This window comes from Saimiri boliviensis, chromosome 15 (genome assembly GCF_048565385.1).
Source record: "Saimiri boliviensis isolate mSaiBol1 chromosome 15, mSaiBol1.pri, whole genome shotgun sequence".
NCBI classification, from domain to species: domain Eukaryota; kingdom Metazoa; phylum Chordata; class Mammalia; order Primates; family Cebidae; genus Saimiri; species Saimiri boliviensis.
In genome coordinates, this window is record NC_133463.1 from 18530052 (window position 1) to 18550633 (window position 20582).

General features: G+C 42.6%; 1 protein-coding gene and 3 non-coding genes across 9 annotated transcripts in view; all 4 read left to right on the top strand.

Moving 5' to 3' along the window:
- The first annotated feature begins 3240 nt into the window (after positions 1-3240).
- Positions 3241-3333, top strand: TRNAY-GUA (transfer RNA tyrosine (anticodon GUA)). Its single transcript has 2 exons — positions 3241-3277; positions 3298-3333. It is a non-coding gene; the product is annotated as a tRNA-Tyr (tRNA).
- A 504-nt stretch (positions 3334-3837) lies between these two features.
- TRNAY-GUA (transfer RNA tyrosine (anticodon GUA)) lies at positions 3838-3926 on the top strand. The gene is given in 2 exon segments: positions 3838-3874; positions 3891-3926. It is a non-coding gene; the product is annotated as a tRNA-Tyr (tRNA).
- Positions 3927-4029: 103 nt separating this feature from the next.
- Positions 4030-4102, top strand: TRNAA-AGC (transfer RNA alanine (anticodon AGC)). Its single transcript has one exon. It is a non-coding gene; the product is annotated as a tRNA-Ala (tRNA).
- Positions 4103-15018: 10916 nt separating this feature from the next.
- Positions 15019-20582, top strand: part of TRIM55 (tripartite motif containing 55) — a 48898-nt gene continuing 43334 nt past the window's right edge. For 2 of the 6 annotated variants that reach the window (XM_074386706.1, XM_074386707.1), the window contains exons 1-2: positions 15024-15492; positions 16353-16525. In XM_074386706.1, the coding sequence (XP_074242807.1) occupies positions 15325-15492; positions 16353-16525 (341 nt within the window). In that variant the 5' untranslated portion in view covers positions 15024-15324. Of the gene's footprint in view, positions 15493-16352; positions 16526-20582 lie in introns of all 6 variants that reach the window. The other 4 variants (XM_010346063.3, XM_010346064.3, XM_003935536.4 and 1 more) reach the window with 4 other exon arrangements.

Consider the following 20582-nt stretch of genomic DNA (forward strand, 5'->3'; position numbering starts at 1 on the left):
AAATAGGAAACATATATTATGCTTACTATGTGCCAGTAAGGTATTACCTTTTAAAAAGTTCTTTGACATTGGACAATGCCCGAGCCACTCAAAACCCCACAGTTTACTATCCCCAGCCCAAGCCCCTTTGTCTTGTCACAGCCCTAATATTTATCATTCTTTGTTTAAAAAGGTACATAAGCTTTTGGACCTAATGTCTTTGGGTCTTCGTTTTTCTTATAAGGACTGCCATGCACATATAAACATTAAATAAGATGTGTATGCCACTGTGACCGGCTCACATTTATTCTTTAACCAAATATTTATTTAGTTTGTACTACATGACAGTCACTGTTCCAGAGCTGAGGATACAGCAGTAAGCAAAGCAGACACAAATCTCTATCTTGGTGGAGCATACATTCTGGAAGGGCAAACAGTCATGTACTTTCTTTTTTAAGTTGTTATTTTCTCCCAAATGTATGGTAAACACAACATGAAAGAATATACTGATATCTGTAAAAATGGCTGTGTCCTGGGGACAATGAGGCTTTGCATTGGTGGTGCATGGGTGGGGAATAGCCATGCTGGCCCAAGATCCCCCAACCTGCCAACTCAAGGACACACTCACTGTGAGAGTTGGGTAGGGTGGCCTTCCTGTTCCCTCCATCTCTATTAGGCTCTACTCTGCCCTGCTCCCTAGCCCTATACCACTTCACAGACTCTAGTCTGGCAAATCTACTCTGCTTAAGCCATTCTCCAGCGGACTCTCCCTGGCAACAAATTCAGCAACAGCTGCACAATGTTGTGAGCGGCTGACCTCTGTGCTGCTGCCTCTGTGACTGCAGTCTCTTGTGAGCTCCATGGGGAGAATGGTTTTGTCTCCGCTAGCCTGCAGAATGTGCATTTGGAGTTGTGTTTCTCTCCATTTTGGATTATGTGTCCATATAATCTCATTTGATTTCCACCTTCCAGAAATTATTTAAAATCTCTGGTTTGTTGATTATACTTATCGTAGTTTTCCATGTTGCAATAGATTTTTTTTTCTTTTTGTGTATTTTTATCACTCCTGGGAAGGAGGGGGTGTAGTCATATGTGCCCAGCCATGCATGTAATCCTGATCCCTGGACACAGTGGGTGAGCACCTAAGTGAGGCCGAGAACAATGGAGAGTTTGGCAGTCAGGCCTGAGAAACAAAAGTAGCTCTCTGTGTGATAGACTGTGAAGAATAAAGCTCCAGAACTTTTAGGGTTCAGGACAGCACCATGTTTCCAACTGTGTGCACTAGAGAGGAGCTGAGAAACACTGAGAGAGAAAACTTTAAGGAGGCCTAGTTACATTTCATCCTTGGTTTCCTGGGGACACCCCTGTATCATTATAATAAACGTCTTGCTTATACTAGCTTTTGTGAATTTCTGTCTCTTATAAGAGAGCCAAAAATCATGCATGTTTGGCCTCACTGAAACCTATTACTCAAGTTTGGTTGTTGGGGAAGGGGGCTTGGCTAGGTATGGTAGCTTGTGCCTTAATCCCTGCACTTTACGAGGCCAAGGCAGGAGGATCACTTGAAGCCAAGAGTTCAAGACCAGCCTGGACAACAAAGCCAGAGCCAGGTGAGGTGACGCATGCCTGTAATCCCAGGGGGCTGAGGCAGGAAAATCACTTGAGCTCAGAAGTTCGAGCTGCAGTGAGCTATCAATGCACCACTGAACCCCAACCTGGGTAACAAACCAAGACTCTGTTTCTAAAAAATAATAATAATTTAATAAATGCCCTGCTTGCCACCCTTGTAAAATAAGCAGAAGGTAGGACTAAAAAAGGCTCTTTTCTCTCAGCTTAATTTACATGGTTCTGTCTATGAACTTGAGCCAGAGGGGTGCAAATCACCTCCCCCATCTCTCAGAGGTCATTTTCTCAAACTCTCAGAAACGGTGTCTAACTTTAAAGATATGTTAGCTTGTTACATGCAAAAATGGCAAAACATTCAGTAAGAAACAAAAATAATCTCCCCATGTTTGTGCAACCTTAAGGAAGCTGCTTTCCCACATAAAAATCCAGCCCTTTTCTTTTTTCTAACTTCCTATTTTCTCTTCCCTAACTTTACATTTTATTAAAGCTTTTACTTTTGGGAATTGCTATCTTATAGGGAGATTTAAGAAATAATCCCAAACTCCCTTCCACAAATATGACTATAAAAACATCAACATAGAAACTCAGTTTGCCCAAACCAACATGATGCCTTCTTGGTTAAAAGACCCCTAAAGGGCAAAACCCAGGTCGTTGGATGGTTTTTAAGCTGTGCTAACAACTGAGCGGGAGTATGGCAGCAAACCTTTAACAATTTATAAACGCTGACTATGACCTTACAAAAATCGGCCTACGAGGTAGGATTATAGGCCTATCTGAAACCGAATACCTCTGTTAAAATTAAACATAAAATAATAACCAGATCGAAAAGACATTTTAGGTCAACTTAATCTTCTTCCCTCTCTCTTTGCAAAGCCAGGAGTCGGTGAGGGGACAATACGAACTTAGAGACTGACGTCCTTCAGTCACTTGTAGGATTTCCCTGTGATTTCAGAGCGGTGGAACTAGCTCTGTCTACAGAACGGCGGCCTTCGGTGGCGTCTTCCTAACCGGGCTTGCAGGCCGGGGCTTTCTCGTTCGGAGAGCCCCAGGGGCCCCTTTCCTTCCCCCGCGGGAGTCGGACTGGCAGCGCCGGTAAGGCCTCCCGGGCTCAAAGTGCCACGGACACTGCAGAAATCCAAACTGCCTGCATCCGCGGTCTGGGGACGCCAGAGGCGATAATGATTTCTGGTCTACCTCAGGTGACAAAAACGCCAAGCCAGGCAGGCGGGAGCCGAACCTGCAATGTTTTGATCCACGGTCTGATTCGTTACCCATTGCGCCACTGGCATGTCACGCCAAGCGTCCTACTGGCGGTTGGATTACAGCCTGTTGAGAACACACTCGGCAACCATTTTAAAGGACAATGCAGGCTGGGAAAGTACGACAAGGGGCGACAGTGGGGTCGCAGGGTCTCGGCACCGCCGGCCCCAGACACGGGTTCACTGCCTCTCCCAGGTCAGTCAGGCACGCGAGCCAGGGCGCGCGGTCTTTCTGCGCACGCGTAGACCACGCAGGCCGGCTCTGGGGCGCTGCGCTCTTCGGACTACGCATGCTCCGTGCAATCTCCGGCCGCCTGGACGGGCCCTTCGGTTTTTCTGTGTTGTACCTCAAGGGACGCGGGCGCAATCACGCGTCCCTTCGATAGCTCAGCTGGTAGAGCGGAGGACTGTAGCTATTTCCTCAGCAGGAGACATCCTTAGGTCGCTGGTTCGATTCCGGCTCGAAGGAGACAGGCGTAGGTTTTTGCAGCTTCCGATGACTTACGGCAATGACACATTGCATTTCAACGACCAGTGGGAAAGTCTAGCACTTTCTCCCCGTTTGGGGCCTCCCAGCCTGCGCGGGAATTCTATTTTGCGATTCCCCCGCGCGGGGACCTGCTCGGGCGGGCTCCCAGCGCAGCTGTGGGTCTGCGCTCGGCCAAGCGACTGCCGGGTCACGGATTCTGTGTGTTCCGAGTCCGTCTTTGTCATTGCCCGGGCCCCCGAGTCAAACAGGAGGCAGCGCCGGCTCCAGGGCGCCAGGCGGGACCTTCTCCTCGGAGCCCCGGGCAGCTTCTGCGGTCCGAGGGCTCGCCCCGGCTGCAGTGAGGAGGCGGGAGGTCCGCGGGAAGGGGTATCTGGTGCTCCCGGAACCCAGGAATCGAAGAGAGAACACAACACTAAAAACGTGAAGCCTAAAAATGACACAATATTATGAGAGGAGGCGGCACCCAAGGCATTTCGTCGGCTCCCTTCGATAGCTCAGCTGGTAGAGCGGAGGACTGTAGGCGCACGCCCGTGGCCATCCTTAGGTCGCTGGTTCGATTCCGGCTCGAAGGAGAGGTGCCTTTATTTTGTTGCTTTAGACCAAAGAAATCTGTCTTCAGCGCTCAGTGGTCTGACCCTTCTCTAGAGGAACAGATAACCAGCCGTGCCCAGTGGTGGGGGATTAGCTCAAATGGTAGAGCGCTCGCTTAGCATGCGAGAGGTAGCGGGATCGATGCCCGCATCCTCCAGTTTTCTTCCCCGTCCTGTACGGTTTTTCTTTCGATTCTCTAAGCTCAAACTAGAGCTGAAAAGTCAGACGAAAGGCAAGTGAAGGGAAGGGTGAGCTCCACGTTACCTCTCTAAAACTTCCCACACAAGGACTGGTGGGCACTAGCAGTTTATCCTAGCTCTAAATTTCTAGACCCATTTAACTGGGGAAATTCACGAAACTGGTTATTTTTGCTTCAAAAATGGCGACAGATTGCCGTCACTCAGAATCCTTTATGATTTGTAGTAAGATGTCTGCATTTCCAGGGACTCACCTGAGGCTAAGCTGCCCATAGTTCGGGGATACCCGCAGGGAAAACAAAACAAGAAACACAGAGAATTTGGAAACGGACACTAATTACTTTGAACGTTTGCTCAGCCGAGGAAGCAGGAACTGCTCGGCTTCATCTCAAGTCCAGCATGGCAGGCTGCCTGGCTCTGGGCAGATCTGAGGTGGATAGGATAAGGCAAAAGGTGGCCCTGGAGAGGTGAGTGGATAAAGTCCCTGGACACGGGGGCTGCTTTTGGAGGAGGTTCTAACGTCATTGTCCTCCTGGGAAGTAACTGTGGAGAGTTAACTAGAAACTAGCGCTGAGAGAGTATTAATCGGATAAAAGTTCTATCTAGGGCAGCCCTTGAGAGTAATTTTGTTAAGCAAAGACAAGACAAAAACAAAACGAATAAAACCCTAACACACTGCACACTAACTGAAAGATTCAGAGGTTGAACAGAACACAAACACTTTTCTGGAAATAAAATCTCTCTATCCTAATCTTCTAGGAAAAAAAAAAAGTTATTGAAGCCATCCCACAGTTCTCACAAGACAAAGCATAAATCTTCCGCACAAAGGCAGAAATACAGTATCATCTTTTGTGAGGACTGCAATAAATAAATGACATTTAGGGTCCTAGCTACCTGTATGCTTTTGTTACCAGTGTATACAACATGCTACGGTTTATTGCTCTCTTTCATTTTCTAGGGTGGTCTCCATTTTTACCTCGTTTTCTTATTTTTCTTTTTTAATTGAATGTATTGTAAATCACTTGAAATATAACATCATGATGTTCATAAAAACATATTTACGAAGTAAGAAAAAGAATGCCTTTATCAGATGACATGTCGCAGATTCTAGTTTGGGATTATGGGTTTTCTAGCTGGCTGACGGGGAGGAACTGGCAGTGAAACTTTAAGTGACTGAAAGAGCAAGCAGTTAAGTAGTAAGTCAAAGGAATAGGAAGGAATGCACCCAAAACCCAGTGGAGGACACATGTTTGCGGGAGATGACCTGGGCCAGAACTCAAGCAACATCTGAGTCAGCAACCCAAAGCTGGGAATGGAATTCACATACAAAGCTCAAAGGTACAAATCAGGTAGCAGCACTGCATAGTGGTTAGTCAGGCAGGCTGTGAAACCTGATGGCCTTTCTTGGCTTTGCTACTTCTAGCTGCACGACCAGGCAGGTTGCTTGACATCTCGATGCTTCATTGTCTTTGTTCTTCAAATGGGGATATAATAATGATGCCTACTTTTAATTAAAGTATAACATGTAAAGGCGTTAGTACAGTGCCTGGCACATAGTAACCATGCAGTAAGCATTAGCTGTTATCAGTGTGCAAGGAAGGAAGAAACATAAACATAAAGTGTCATTTCCCTGGCAAACTGCAGAGATTTGGACACATTTCAGCACCTAGAGACCTGGCAAGCATAGCATCATACAGGGAAGGCCTGGGGGAATTATTCTAAGGGTTTGTAGATGCATTTACATAAATATATATATGGAAGTGCTTGGAAAGAGGTGTTCGGATCTACTGTGTAAGGAAAGTAGGAAAAACAATTCTAAAAACACAATATGATGGTTAGATATACTATGGTGTGGCCATGTAATGAAATATGTATAGCCCTCGAAATTGTATTTGTTAAGAACTTGTATTGACATGGGAAATGTTAACATTCAAATGCTAAGCAAACAAAGTAGATATAGAGCAACATAAACAATAAGCAATATAAACAAGCACAAGTTATTTATAGAAAAGACTAGAAACAGGCCGGCATAGTGGCTCATGCCTGTAATCTCAGCATTTTGAGAGGCCAAGGCAGATAGATCCCTTGAACTCAGGAGTTTGAGACCAGCCTGGGCAAATGGTGAAACCCTGTCTATACAAAAGATACAAAAATTAGCTGTGTGTGGTGGCATGCCCCTGTGATCCCAGCTGCTCAGGAGGGTGAGGTGGGAGGATCTCTTGAACCTGGGAGGTCGAGGCTGCAGTGAGAGGTGATTGCACCACTGCACTCCAGCTTGGGTGACAAAGGGAGACCCTGTCTCAGAGTAAATAAATAAATAAATAGACTGGAAACATGCATTAAAATGTTAACAGTAGTGATCTTTGGTAATATGATTACTGTGGTTTTTTTTCCTTAAGATTTTAAACTATTCTCTAAGTTTTCTGAAATAAACATTGTTTTAAAATGGAAAATATGGATGACTTTAAAAAAATTAACAACTCACATCTACCCAGCACTTCCTACAAGCCAATCACAGCTCTAGGTACTTTACATGTTGTAACTTATTTCTCTCATAAAGAGAATACCAGGCCCAAATGGCTTCAGTAGTGAATTCTACCGAACAGTTAAGAAAGAAAAAAAATACACACATTTTTCAAAAAAAAAAAAAAATTGGTGAAAAGAGAGTACTTTCCAACTCATTCTATGAAGTCTCTGATACCAAAATCAGGGAAAGACATTGCAGAAAAAGAAAACTGCAGACCAATATAGCTTATGAATATAGATGCAAAAATTCTCAACAAAATTGTAGCCAAGTAAATCCAACAACATATAAAAAGGAAAATACATCAGGACTAAGTGAGATTTATCTCAGAATACAAGACTGGCTCAACATTCAAATTCATAACATTAAACAGATTAAAGGAAAAAAAATCATGTGATTATCTCAGCAGATGCAGAAAAAGCGTTTGACCAAATTGAGCATCCAGTCCTGCTCTTTAAAACTGTCAGCGAATTGGAGGAGAAGGAAACTTATTCAACCTGATAAGGGACATCAGTGAGACACATGCAGCTTTCATTATACTTAATATTAAAGAACAATGCTTTCCTCGTAAGATCAAGACCAAGGCAAAGGTGTTCATTCTGAGTTTTCAGCTCTTGCCAGGGCAATAAAGCAAAGGAAATGAAGTAAAAGACCTCCATATAGGAAAGGAAGAGGGAAAACTCTCTGTGTACACATCTCACTTTAAAAAAGTATTTGTTACATGTTGAAATGATAATATTTCAGATGTTCTGGGGTTAAGTAAAATATAATATTATTTTTTAAATTAGTTTTTAGATGTTTTAAATGTGCCTACTACACAATTTAAAATCATGTATATCGTTCGTATTTGTCACATACATCTTACTTCTTTAGATAGTGCAAGTCAGAGAGATAGGCAACGGCCAGATCACATCAGGTCTTGGGACCACAGTGAGGATTAATGTATAGACACACACACACACACACACACACACACACACACACACGTGTGTGTGTATATATGCGTCTGTGTGTGTGTGTGTGTGTGTGTGTGTGTGTGTATACTTTAAGTTCTAGGGTACATGTGCAGAACGTGCAGGTTTGTTACATAGATATACATGTGCCATGGTGGTTTGCTGCATCCATCACCCCGTCATCTACATTAGTTATTTCTCCTAACGATATCCATTCCCTAGCTCCTCATCCCCCAACAGGCCTCTGTGTGTGATGTTCCCCTCCCTGTGTCCATGTGTTCTCATTGTTCAACACCCAGTCATGACTGAGAACATGCGGCATTTGGTTTTCTGTTCTTGTGTTAGTTTGCTGAGAATGATCGTTTCCAGCTTTATCCATGTCCCTGCAAAGGACATGAACTTATCCTTTTTTATGGCTGCATAGCATTCCACAGTGTATATATGCCACATTTTCTTTAGAGGATTAATGTCTTTATCCTAGAGGTGATGTGGTCATTAATGGAATTTAAATAAGGGGGACTTGTAAGAAGTGGATTGCAGAAGGGCAAGAGTGAATTAGAGAAATCAGTTGGGAGGCTGGGGTGGAGGGTAAGTGGGGAGTGGACATGGGGAGTGAAGGTAGAGCCAAGGTGTGGGGTTCAGACATGGGCCATTGGGAAGACCTTGGGCTAAAGTATTTGCTACTTGTTGCAACTGTTGCTGTTTATTTCTGGCACATGTATAATGAGTGTTTCTTATTTCCAAGAAGTGTTCCAGGGAAAGCAAAATATATTCATTTTCTACCATTTCCTCAGAGATCTTTATGACAAAGTAATAATTTATAAACAACAGATTTGAAGGAGTAATTATGAAATGAACAAAAGATTTCAAGCAGAAGTTTGCAAACTATCTAATGAAAGAAATGCCACAATGTTTGCTGCTGTTAAGTGCTTTTCAAGTTCATTTCTCTTTGATTTTAGATTTTATAAGATGTTTCTTTTCATTAAGAATTTTAAAATCACATATCCAAGCTACCTATTGACAGGTAGACTGCTAAATGGAAAAGACTGATGACACAGACAGAGGGAAAACATTAAGTATTTTGTAGATGTCATGACTCAAGTCCTCAGTGCAAGGGGATGGCAAGAATCTTTGTATGTAAAGAGTTTTAGGTTATATTTTTTGGAATAACTTTTAAAGTTGTTATATGGAAGAAAATTTCTAAGCCAAATAATGGTTAGAAAGTGATTTATCTGGGCCCATCCTGAGCTCTAGGATACCAGAGGAAATAACATTATGTCTTCTGTCATCAGGTGGGTTATATCTGGCAAGACTCGTAACAGAGCCTGGTGCTTGAACATCAGCTCATTGAAATCCCAAATGAAGTGTGACCCTCTCTTCACTGGTCAGGAGTGGTGTTCTCACTAAAAAAGGAGTGGATGGATGGATGGACAGGTAGAGGCGTGCATGCATGAATATTGCAGCAAAGAATTAACAACCTCACTGGCTTAGTTTAAGAGGACCTGGTCTGCACAAGAATAAGTGTTGGCCTTTGTTTTGGCATGGGATTAAAATAATTTTCAGATTTAATTGGTGCTGGAGTTGACCTGAAAGTCTTGGTCCACTGGTGCCCTAGTGCTCCAGCCCAACCAAACTCCCTTCTTCAGCAATCACCAACTCTCTGCCTCCACATCCACATCATCAGATGTTCTTTCCCTGCTTTAATTCTTCAGTCAGCCACCCCCTTTCTCACTTCCAGTGGACAAAAGAAAGTAGGAATTCATCTTCCTTTCTACCTTAGAGGCTGAGCCAGGAGCAAGAGCAGTTTTCTGACTCCTCTTGTTTTCTCTTTCACCAGGACTGCACTCTCTCCGTCTCACTGTTTTGCTTCAAACCATATCTGTTTTTTATTTCCTTTTAGCTCTGCTCTCCATCTAACCATAAGTTCCCTGTTCTGTTTGATAAACAAATGGCTCCTTAAACTAAGCCTGGATTATTTTCTAGTACCTGGACTTGCAATTGCCGGCACCAAAGAGACAAAAGAGAACATGGGTAAATGAAATACCAAGGATGTTCTGGAATCTTCAGGATTCCTTGGGATTTTCTAATGTCTCCTGTTCTCGGAATGCTCTGGTCTATTTTGACAGTTACAATGAAGAATTGGTGCTGCTCTTCTGACCATTCTGGAGCCATTGGGGATTCATATCACTCTAGCCAGAGAGTACAAAATCACCAAAAGATGGTGACCCAGTTCTTGTTGGTGAATTCTTTATATGCATTTGAATTTGCCCCCAATATTTTTTTTATATCTCATGGTCTAGGGCTGGTTATGATAACCACTATCCACATGTGGACATTTAAATATTAATTTAATTTAGTACAGTTTAAAATTTAGTTTCACAGCTGCACTATGCACATTCCAATTACTCAAGAACCACATGTGGCTAGAGGTCGGACACCACAAACATAGAACATTTCCATCATCAGCGGAAATTCTTATGGACAGTGCCCCTCTAAAGCATGGGTGTGGTGCAGCTTAGTGGGTGAGGTCATGGGCTCTGTATTCAAAAGATGTGTCTCTCAGTCTGCCTCACAACTCAGCAGCCACATGACTCAGGGCAACTACTTAACTTGCTCAGCCACAATTGACTCAGTGGAGATAATAATACCTGAGACAAGGAGCTATGGTATGAAGCGATGGGTACTCAGTACATATTTATCATATTTGTTGTGGTGATATAGTAGTGAAAATAATTTTAGCATCCTTTTTTCTCCCTTCCTTAGATGAAAAACACACTGAGCTCTTATTGTGCGATAAAGAGCTTAGCTGGCCTTTGTCCCAAGTCCCTGAATGGGAGCCTCTAAATCCTTAGAATTTCCCGAGTGACAGACATGCCTTTGTTGTTCATCGTGGGCCGTGATAGTTTATGCTAATGAGACCACTGAGGATGGGGGCTGGCCATGTCAGAAAGACCAACCATGAGATGAGAATCTTGAGGCTTTGAGCCAAGTGATGTCAGTCCAACCTCCAGGGAGGCAAGGAGAAGCTGAAGATTGAGAGCAGTCACATGGCTAGTGATTCCATCAATCATGCCTGCATAATGAAACCCCTATAAGAACTCTGGACACAGAGGCTCAGGTGAGCTTCCCTGGTTAACAGCACTCTGTTACACATTCATGTGCCAGGAGGGTGATGTATTCTGACTCCAATGGGAGATGGCATGGAAATTCACATTTGGGATACCCTGTAACCTTGCCCTATGCATTTCTTTTTTTGGCCAGTCTTAATTTGTATTCTTTTTTGTTCTAATAAAACCATAATTATAAATATAATGTTTTCCTGAGTTCTGTGAGTCATTCTACCAAACTAAGGAGATAGTGGGGAACCCCCAGATTTGTAGCCAGTTGCTCAGAAGTGCAGGACCTGGGAACCCCAGAGTTTGCTGCTCGTGTCTGAAGTGATTAAAGACCCCGCCCTTTACTTGTGAAACTCGACCTAACTTCAGGTAAGTCACACCAGAGTTCCATTGCAGATCTACATCTCATTCCTGGATCCTGGCCCCTGAAAAAGCCTGGTTCCATTTGGCTTGGCTGCTACCAGTTGGAAGAGGTCAAAAGCTTTCTCTTTCTATTGTTACCCTTCAGCATCACAGCCACTATTGGGTGCACACTCAGGTTCCTAGGGACCCATCTCATTTACCCAGACATACCTGGGAGACTGGACCACTGTTAAAGGAGGGGAGGGTGTCTTATATGTCCCTGAAACTTATAAAACTAACCTGTAGCCGAACCACCTTGGGCACCTGTTCTCAGGACTTCCTGGGGCTGTCACAGGTTAAGGTCCTCATATTTGTCTCAGAGTAAATCTTTTCCAATATTTTACAGAGTTCTACTCTTTTTCATTGACATTCATCAACTGGACTCTTAGTCCTGTGGGATTCATGCTGTTTTCCTGTGTAGCCTCCAGGGACAGTTCTAAGAAAAAGTAAAAGGCAGAGAGCAAGAAAGGACAGAGAGAAAAAAAGAGAGAGGAAGGTAGAGTTCAGCTCTGTAATCCCAGAGCTTTGGGAGGCCAAGGCAGGAGGATGGTTGGAAGCCAGGAGTTTAAGACCAGCCTGAGCAACATAGCAAGACCCTTGTCTCTGCAAAAAAAAAAAAAAAAAGAAAAGAAAAGAAAAGAAAAAATTAGCCTGGCATGTTGGTACACACCTGTAGTCCAAGCTACTCAGGAGCCTGAGGTGGGAGGATTGCTTGAGCCCAGGAGTTTGAGGTTTCAGTGAGCTATGATTGTGGAACTGCACTCCAGTTTGGGCAACAGAGGGACCCTCTGTCTCTTAAATAAAAATACTGTTTCAGAGTTGTTCTTTTCCTACAAATACTGCTAAGTTAGGTTATGGACCCCACTCACTTACAGATGACAGAACTGAAATCCTGCTAGGTGAGGTCACTTTCCAAGACCACAAAGCGAGGTAGATGTAGAAGCTAAGAGAAAGCCTGCCTGTCTCTGACTCACTCTGCAGCCTCTCACTGTATCATCTGTCACTCAGGCTCAGGCATCTGAGTCATCTCTGTGGATTCTACTTTTATAGCAGCCCCAGGGATTGTTTCCTCCTTCCTTCCCAACTGCCATCACCTGTGCCAGGGCTTCATGATTTCTCACCTGGACAACAGCCTCTGATCTGGTCTTCAGCTAGTCACCTTCATGCTAATCTAACCCAATCATCACTGCAAGATCAATCTAACTAGCCACTGCTCTCATGGAAGTGTCTCAGTGAGAAACTTTTAACGACTTCCTGTTGCTTAATTTATTAAGTGTTAAAAACTGTTTAGCACAGTATCATGGCCAGCCAATGCTTGAGCAGCATGCCCGCACTCCAGCTCAAGCCACTGTGGCCCCAAGATCCCCTGCACACCTGTGCACGCCCACATTGCTGCTTCTGTGCCTTCCCTTGGAAAACCCCAGCCATGCCTCACCTAACTACACATCTATCCCTCTGAGATCCTCGGTGCAGCAGTTCAAACGGTACCCCTACCCATGAAGCCCTTCTGATTCCTCCAACCCTGAAATGCTGTAGCTCTTGTGAAAGGAAAATAAATCTTGGGACCCCAAAATCATTAAGCCAAAGGGAAAAGTCAAGCTGGGAACTGCGTCAGGCAAACCTGCCTCCCACATTATTCCTAAATAAGATAGCTACAACGATTAAACAGCTACATACCTTCCTAACAATTGGCACACTGGGAAATTCCTTACGGGCTCCAATATCTTTACCCTAAAACAGTTTTATTGAATTTTACCCTGACAGCTTATCTTCACAGGCATGGGACAAAGGACAGAACTCTAAGTAAGTCATCTCTCTGCTCACCTGAGACAAATGCATATCTGATTGCTTCCTCTGATATAAAAATGCAGACTCACTGAGCTAAAGGAAGACATAAATGACTATTATTCCTCTACCCACTGCCTGCCCCCACATGTAAACTATGTATTTGGTGAATGGCTGATCAAAGATGCAAAAGAATGCAACTATTTGTCTCTTATCTATTCACAACTTAATTTTTTTCTCTGTCCCCAATATCCAGCTTTTCCCTTTAAATATTAAAGCCTTCAAAATCATCTTTGGAGAAAGGCACAAACCTGCCTCCTGGCACATACCCTTAACCTTGACAAAACAAACTTTCTCAATTGATTGAGACCTGTCTCAAATACTTTTTGGTTCGCACTCTTTATCCCATTTTATTGTCTACTATGTTCTGTGTGTGCGTGTCTCATCTCCACTCTTAGACTGAGATCCTTGAGGACAATGACCTGTGTCTTGTTCATCTTTCAGTCCCCAGAGCCTCATACAATGGAGAGACACTACACATATCCAATGAATGTTTTTTGAAGGAATGAATTCCTTCTAAAAGAAAAGACTCTGCTACACCGTGCATGATTAGTTTAAGTACTTTTCCTTAGATTGCAAAGTCTCTTGCAGTATAAATTTAATCTTTCCTAGAAAATATCTTACATATTGTGCCTAGATCTCCCCTCCATAGCCCATGAATTGATAAACACAATTAACTGCCTAGGCTGGGTGAACTGAAGTAAGTCAGTAAAAAATTTTACCAGTTCCCGTCTTCATTGAAGTTGCTAAATAAATATTGAAAGAAGTAAGATCATTCTCCAAAGAGCCCTGATATGTTTATGAATACATATAACTTATTATTAGTTAATGAGCTTATTAGATTCTCAATAAGCTTTCCATGCATGCAGCATTAAGACCACACATAACCAGTCACACTGACCTACACTTTACCGGTAATTAAGTTCACACTAGGGATACTTTAACAAAATATGTTCATTGTCCAGAGTTTTTAAAATTAAGGAGAAAGAAAGCCCAAATTCATCACAGATAAACAGACATGGATTTCTTTTTCATTTTTGATCTGATTTAAACAATATTTAATACAATATATATTGGTTAAACTGTTGCTTCACAAAATCCTGGTGAATGTCACAATCAATGTTTATGACTCAAGAGCAGACCAAGAATATCAGAAATGACCAGGGAAACAATGGTTTTAAAAATCACCTTGGAGGAAGGGGAAATGCATGGGAGTATTGGCATTTCGAAGGCAGATGAAATGCAGGTATGGAAGCAGGACTCCATTTATACTTCAGTTGTCAATGGCACTGGTATCTGTCCCCAAGGGATGGCAAAATGAAATAATAGATCTGCCACCCCCAGGTCCCTGTCAGTTGCTACCTCATTACTCATTAATGTTGCAAACTATTATAATTTAAGAATTTAAATAATAAGTAAAAGACTGTCAAATTTTCTTTGTGTTTTTGGGTGTGTGTAGGGGGATGGGGCAGTGTAGGATGAAAGAGGTCCAAGGAAGATGAAAGCAGTGTGGAAGAGAAAACAGCATGCTAGAGTTGTTTTATTATATAACTTTTTTCTCAAATAATCAGACCATCCACTGGTTTTCAATTTTTATGTATGTATGTATGTATTTGGTGGATACCTTTATGGTGAAAGGATTTCAATTTAGCTTTTAAATTGGAATTTTTCAAAGACCACAACCCCAGCTGGCAAAGATGAAACACTCAACATTAAGAGACTCTTTTTGAAGATTGCCCTTATAAAGCCAGAATAGCAATTTTCAAGACATGTTTTGCTCGTTTTCACCTCAGAAGGTGCTATCAGGCTACTTTCGACTCAGTTCCTACACTCTCAAGACAGGGCTGGTGTTTGTTACACAGTCAGACTCTTGGGCTGTGTTCTGCCCCTTCCTGGAGAAGCAGTCACCAAGTTCTCAGTGAGCGTTCACAGAGGGCACGGCTCAGTGGCTAGGCATGCACATTTGCATTTGTTGTTGACAACTGTCAGCTTCGACCTCCTTCTCCTCACAACTCCCATCTAAATGGGGATTGTAATCCTCCTTCCCACCCACTCTCTTCACTCCCTGGGGTAAGAATGTTGACTCCTGCTCTCCATCACCTGTCAGGATCCATCCTGCTGTCACTGGCTTATATGGACAAGTCAGCCCACTGTCACGTGACCACAGGCTGCTAAAAACAGCTCTGGCACCCACTCCAAACCAAGGCCTGAAACAATGTCCTCCACCGAGAGAAACGTAAAGGACATTTGATCACACAATCCTTGGAATAATATCCAGGAAACACTTGCCGGAGCCACTCGCAGCACCCTTCCCTGGCAGCGCACTTGGGGACGGCAAGGAGATGAGCGCATCTCTGAATTACAAGTCTTTTTCCAAAGAGCAGCAGACCATGGATAACTTGGAGAAGCAACTCATCTGTCCCATCTGCTTAGAGATGTTCACAAAACCTGTGGTCATTCTCCCTTGTCAGCACAACCTGTGTAGGAAATGTGCCAGTGATATTTTCCAGGTAGGTTTGTTTGGAATTTGGTCAGGGGGAGGGGGTGGAAAAGATTCCCTCCTCTTGGAATTAAGTACTTAACACTGAGGTGAAATCCTTTAAAAAACTTTGTAAGGTTGCCAGGCACAGTGGCTCATGCCTGTAATCCCAGCACTTTGGGAGGCCAAGGCAGGTGGATCACCTAAGGTCAGGAGTTTCAAGACCAGGCTCACCAACGCGGTGAAACACCGTCTCTAATAAAAATACAAAAAAAAAAAATTACCTAGGCCTGGTGGTGGGTGCCTGTAATCTTAGCTACTCAGGAGGCTGAGACAAGAGAATTGCTTGAACCCAGGAAGCAGAGGTTCAAGGTGAGATGATGTCGCGCCATTGCACTCCAGCATGGACGACAGAGCAAGAGACTCTGTCTCAAAAAAAGAAAAAAAGGTTGTATTTACTTTAAAAAAAAAACAAAACATCTTTCTTTTAATGATTTGCTTTGTCTTCCTCTTTACTCCCAAATCTAGTTTTATCTTAAGACTAAGACTGGTATTTGTTTCTTTTTAAAAAAATCGAACCATTTAATGTTTCAAAACTATAAATGAGTAACTGCTAAAGACATTAATGTGGAGTTTCTGGCTGGAACTTTGGTTCTGAAAATGATGGATGGAAAAGCACTTTGTGTGGACAATGGTATACTCACAGACAACTGTGGATAAGGTCTGACCCTGTGTTTCTGGACCACTTGCTGAGAAAGCCCTGAGGGATGATCTTATGGCAAGCTTAAAGTAGAAGTTCATGTTGTTTGTAGTAGCAGAGAGTGAAAATAAGTCTCAGAGAAGCTACTTGTGGCATTACCCAATTCCTTTTTTCTTGCTTGGCAAGAACAGGCCTCTAACCCGTATTTGCCCACAAGAGGAGGCACCACCGTGGCATCAGGGGGCCGATTCCGCTGCCCATCCTGTAGACATGAAGTGGTTTTGGACAGGCATGGGGTATATGGACTTCAGAGGAACCTGCTGGTGGAAAATATCATTGACATCTACAAGCAGGAGTCCACCAGGTAACACTCTTCCATGTGTCAAGCCCACCTGAAGCTTGTTTTTGTTTGTTTGTTTTAATGGGTTGCTACACTGAATGCTCCTTTATCAATCAAAGACTACGTGTTTTAAGGGAAAATGGTTTTCCAAGTCAGTCCTTCCCAGTGAGAGGGAGAGTTGCTCACAGGAGGTTAGAGAGGAGCTGGTGCCCATGCTTTTGTATCAGTTTAAGAATCAAATCACTCATTAACACTAATCCATCCCAGATGGCGATGTTGAAAGAGACTTACTGCTGTCTCCCTCCACCTTAAAGCCTGTTTTTACATACATTTTTACATTGTTTTGCACTTCACAGGTCCTTTGTAGCTCCAGATCCCTGCAAAGAAAAAAAAAAAAACTAGTAAAAACTTAACAGAAAATTAATAGAAATGGCATCTTCCAAAATAGGCCAGTTCCTAGTTCAGATAGTCTTGCCTTAAAATTGCTTGGATGATAATAAAAACAACCCTGCAACATAGTTTGTCACTGTATTTACTCTAAGGGAAGTTGCAAAGCAAGGCAAAACCCTGGCCTTTAGGGACTTAACGTTCAGAGACACGAGGAAAAAAAAATAGATGAAATTCAGGTAATGATTCCCCATTCCTTACATTGTATTTACTACAGAGTCAGTATTCACTTGTTGATTGTGAATAGCATTGTGATAGCATTATATATCTATCCATTCTTTTACAAAAAAACAGAAAAGGCTTCTTATTCATCAAACCACATTGGCTATAGAATTCCTTTCCTAGACACAACTCTGCGGGAAGCTCATTCCTAGAAGGCACGGTGTGAAGAGCCCCTTTTCAATCGTGCACAGGTCAGTCCAGTCCACAAAGCTTAATAGCCATATTGAGACCATCTAGAAATGGCCTCATTGTGATTCCATTAGGGGACATGTATTTATGGAACATCTGCAGGGCTCTAAGAGGCTTGTGCTGTTGGAAGGAAAGCTGTTCTATAAATCTAACATAATTATTATAATTATTATAGCTATTAATTTCCGCTAAAGATCCAAAACTAAATTAGATAGTACCAGGATCTAGATGGGTTTGGGGGAAAAGAATTGCTGATGACATATTGCAGAGATTGCAGCTGGCTGTTTCCCTTGCTTCCAAAGTCTCTTGACAAGAACAAAAGTACTATTGCTGTTGCTGTTACTTTACAGATTTGATTTCATTGTGTTTCACTACTTTAAAATACATATACACACTGTCTCTAGAAAACTTAACCAGCCAATTAATAACCAATTAATTATTAGGTTGATGCAAAAGTAATTGCGATTTTTGCAATTACTTTTCATGGCCAAAACAGCAATTACTTTTCCACCAACCTAAAATTAAGAGAGTTTATATAACAAAGTTTCATTGCTAGTCCTGAGCCTTGCACAGAATAGTTGCTCCATAAATCCTAGCTGATCAAGCAGTACCACAAATATTCTTACATAACAAGTTTCAGAGCTAGTACAGTGTCTTGCACAGAATGGTTGCCCCATAAAACACAGCTGATTAAACAACACCACAAATATTCTTACATGTTCTATTTATTGCAATAAATTTGTTTCGTTACTTGTCACAGTGGGAACTTGAGACATGAAAAAATGGCAATACTTGTTTTAAAATCCAGAGAAGAGATGTTAAAATTTGCAGTATTAGTAAAACTACAAAACACATCTTCACCTTAACTATGAAGTTGGCTTGCTGCAGGTGCCAAAAATAGTACCTAGGGCTGGGAAGTAAATTGCATAAAAGCAATGAACAAAATTTCCAACAATAAAGCTCATAGGTGAGTGGACTAGGGATGGTTTTGTGATTTCCTGTGACTTTTTTATGTTGTTTTTTTCTTGAATTTGAAACTTGCCTGTGGGAAAATTTTACTTGGTGGCAAAACCACAAGTTGCACAGAGCACTTGGTCACATGTCTGGCAGGAAACACAGGTGTCCCCTGGGGGAAGGCAGCCTTACTAGACCAGAACCTTGAGCCTCAGGGTACATTAGGTAACCTAGAACGATCTTGATATACAGAGTGAGAAGAGTTCCGCTGTGGCCATTGGAAGGGGGTGGGAGGGGTGCCAATCACAGACCGGGATGTTATTGATCAACTCTGACCTCCTGCAGAAAGGCTGGAGACTGTAGGTCTCCACAAAACCTGGCATTTTTATCCAGAATTCTGCATGGTGCCAGACTAGCCACAGTTGGGAGTAGGAACTGGTAAGAGAAGATACTATTTTGGTTATATTAATAATTAATATAGTAATAATTAACTTTAAAATATAACAAGTAAACTACTATGTGCTATGTGCCAGACACCGTGCAGGGTGCCTAACACATGAATCATGTGCAGTTCTTGAACTCTCACAACAATCTTGTGAGACGTTGATTACTATAATTACTACTACACTATTAAAGATTTTAGTGTCTTAAAGTAATTAACCTACACAGTTTTGAGAATTCAGTACAAGGCCTCTGAAGAGAAATGCAGTCTCCACCCTATTCTCTCTTACTCCCAAGTTTCATTCCCCAGAGTCAACCACTTTTAATTCTTTTAGCTGTTTTTCTGCTATTCATCACCAGTGACATGTGCATACTACTGGTATACTGCTATTCTTTGATTTTTCAGTTTCAGACATTTTCTATTGACTTCCCACTGTAGACGATTAGGACTGAGCCCTCCTCGCATGGCTGGGCTTTACCATCTACTTGGGAATTCCTCTACTCTCTCATGGGTTGAACTCCTTGCTCCTTGGATTTCAGGTCTCCCTGTTTGCTGGCTTACTCTCTTGTTTTTATAGAGCACATCCTCAAGTAATCTCTTAAAATGTGCACAAAGTCCTTCTCTTTTCATCCTCTTACACTCCGTCACCCCCTATTTCTGCCTTCAGGACTCCCAGCTCCTGCCGTTCCAGACCCTTTCCAGGGTTCCGTAGCTCAAGTCAGCTTGCTTATTGTAAGCTTCTCACTGCAGGAACATAGCAGAACTAAGATGCAACTCAAGTAGGTCACGTCCATTCATCCAGATGTTACTAATTTCCAACACTTTTTGGTTGACATCTCTCATTTGCTGTCATTTGTGCTCACTTTTTGTCCTTACTGATTTATGCCCTTTTATTTCCTTATTCTCATTTCACTGGGATTCCAGCAGAATAAATATGTAAATACATACATACATAGATAAATATATAAATAAATAAATACATGCCTATGTTCATTCTGCCACATTTAATTAGAAAACCCTTAATCTGATTTTTGATATGAGTAAAAATTGAGAACAAAATAGGATAAGTAGCTTGCCTAAGGCCACCATTACATGAAGAAGCTGAACTGGAATGAAGCTTTAAGATCAGTTTGTCTGGGCACTGTGGTTCACACCTGTAATCCCAGAACTTCAGGAGGCTGAGATGGGCGGATCACCTGAGGTCAGGAGTTCAAGACCAGCCTGACCAACACAGTGAAACCCCATCTGTACTAAATACAAGAAAAATTTGCCAGGCTTGGTGGCAGGTGCTTGTAATTCCAGCAATTTGGGAGGCCGAGGCAAAAGACTCCCTGGAACCTGGAGATGGAGACTGCAGTGAGCCAAGACTGTGCCACTACACTCCAGCCTGGGCAACAAGACCAAAACTCCATCTCAAGATGAAAAAAAAAAAAATCAGTTTGACTGCAAAGCTACTGCTTGAATTGCCTTACCAAAAACAGATGCCCACCCCTCAGAAAACTCTAGGGTGGTCCCAGGAACCTCAGAGACCAAAGATGGCAGGCTACAAACTCCTTGGTACAGCCTACACTGAACGGTGAGGGGCCACGGCCAACATTTAGCACTGGGCCCTGACTACAGCTGTGAGCGCGGCTGCTCTCACCTCATAAACATGTATTTATGTCTTTCTTTTACATGCCATATCTGTCCCAAGTCTGTCACATGTTTTAAATTGTATGGAGGTTTCATTATACTCAGCTATGAGTGGATGGTTCTTCTGGGGCTGGGCTACAACCCAAATAAGAAAAACTCAGTGAGGAATATGGGAAACCATTCTCAGTGCATATA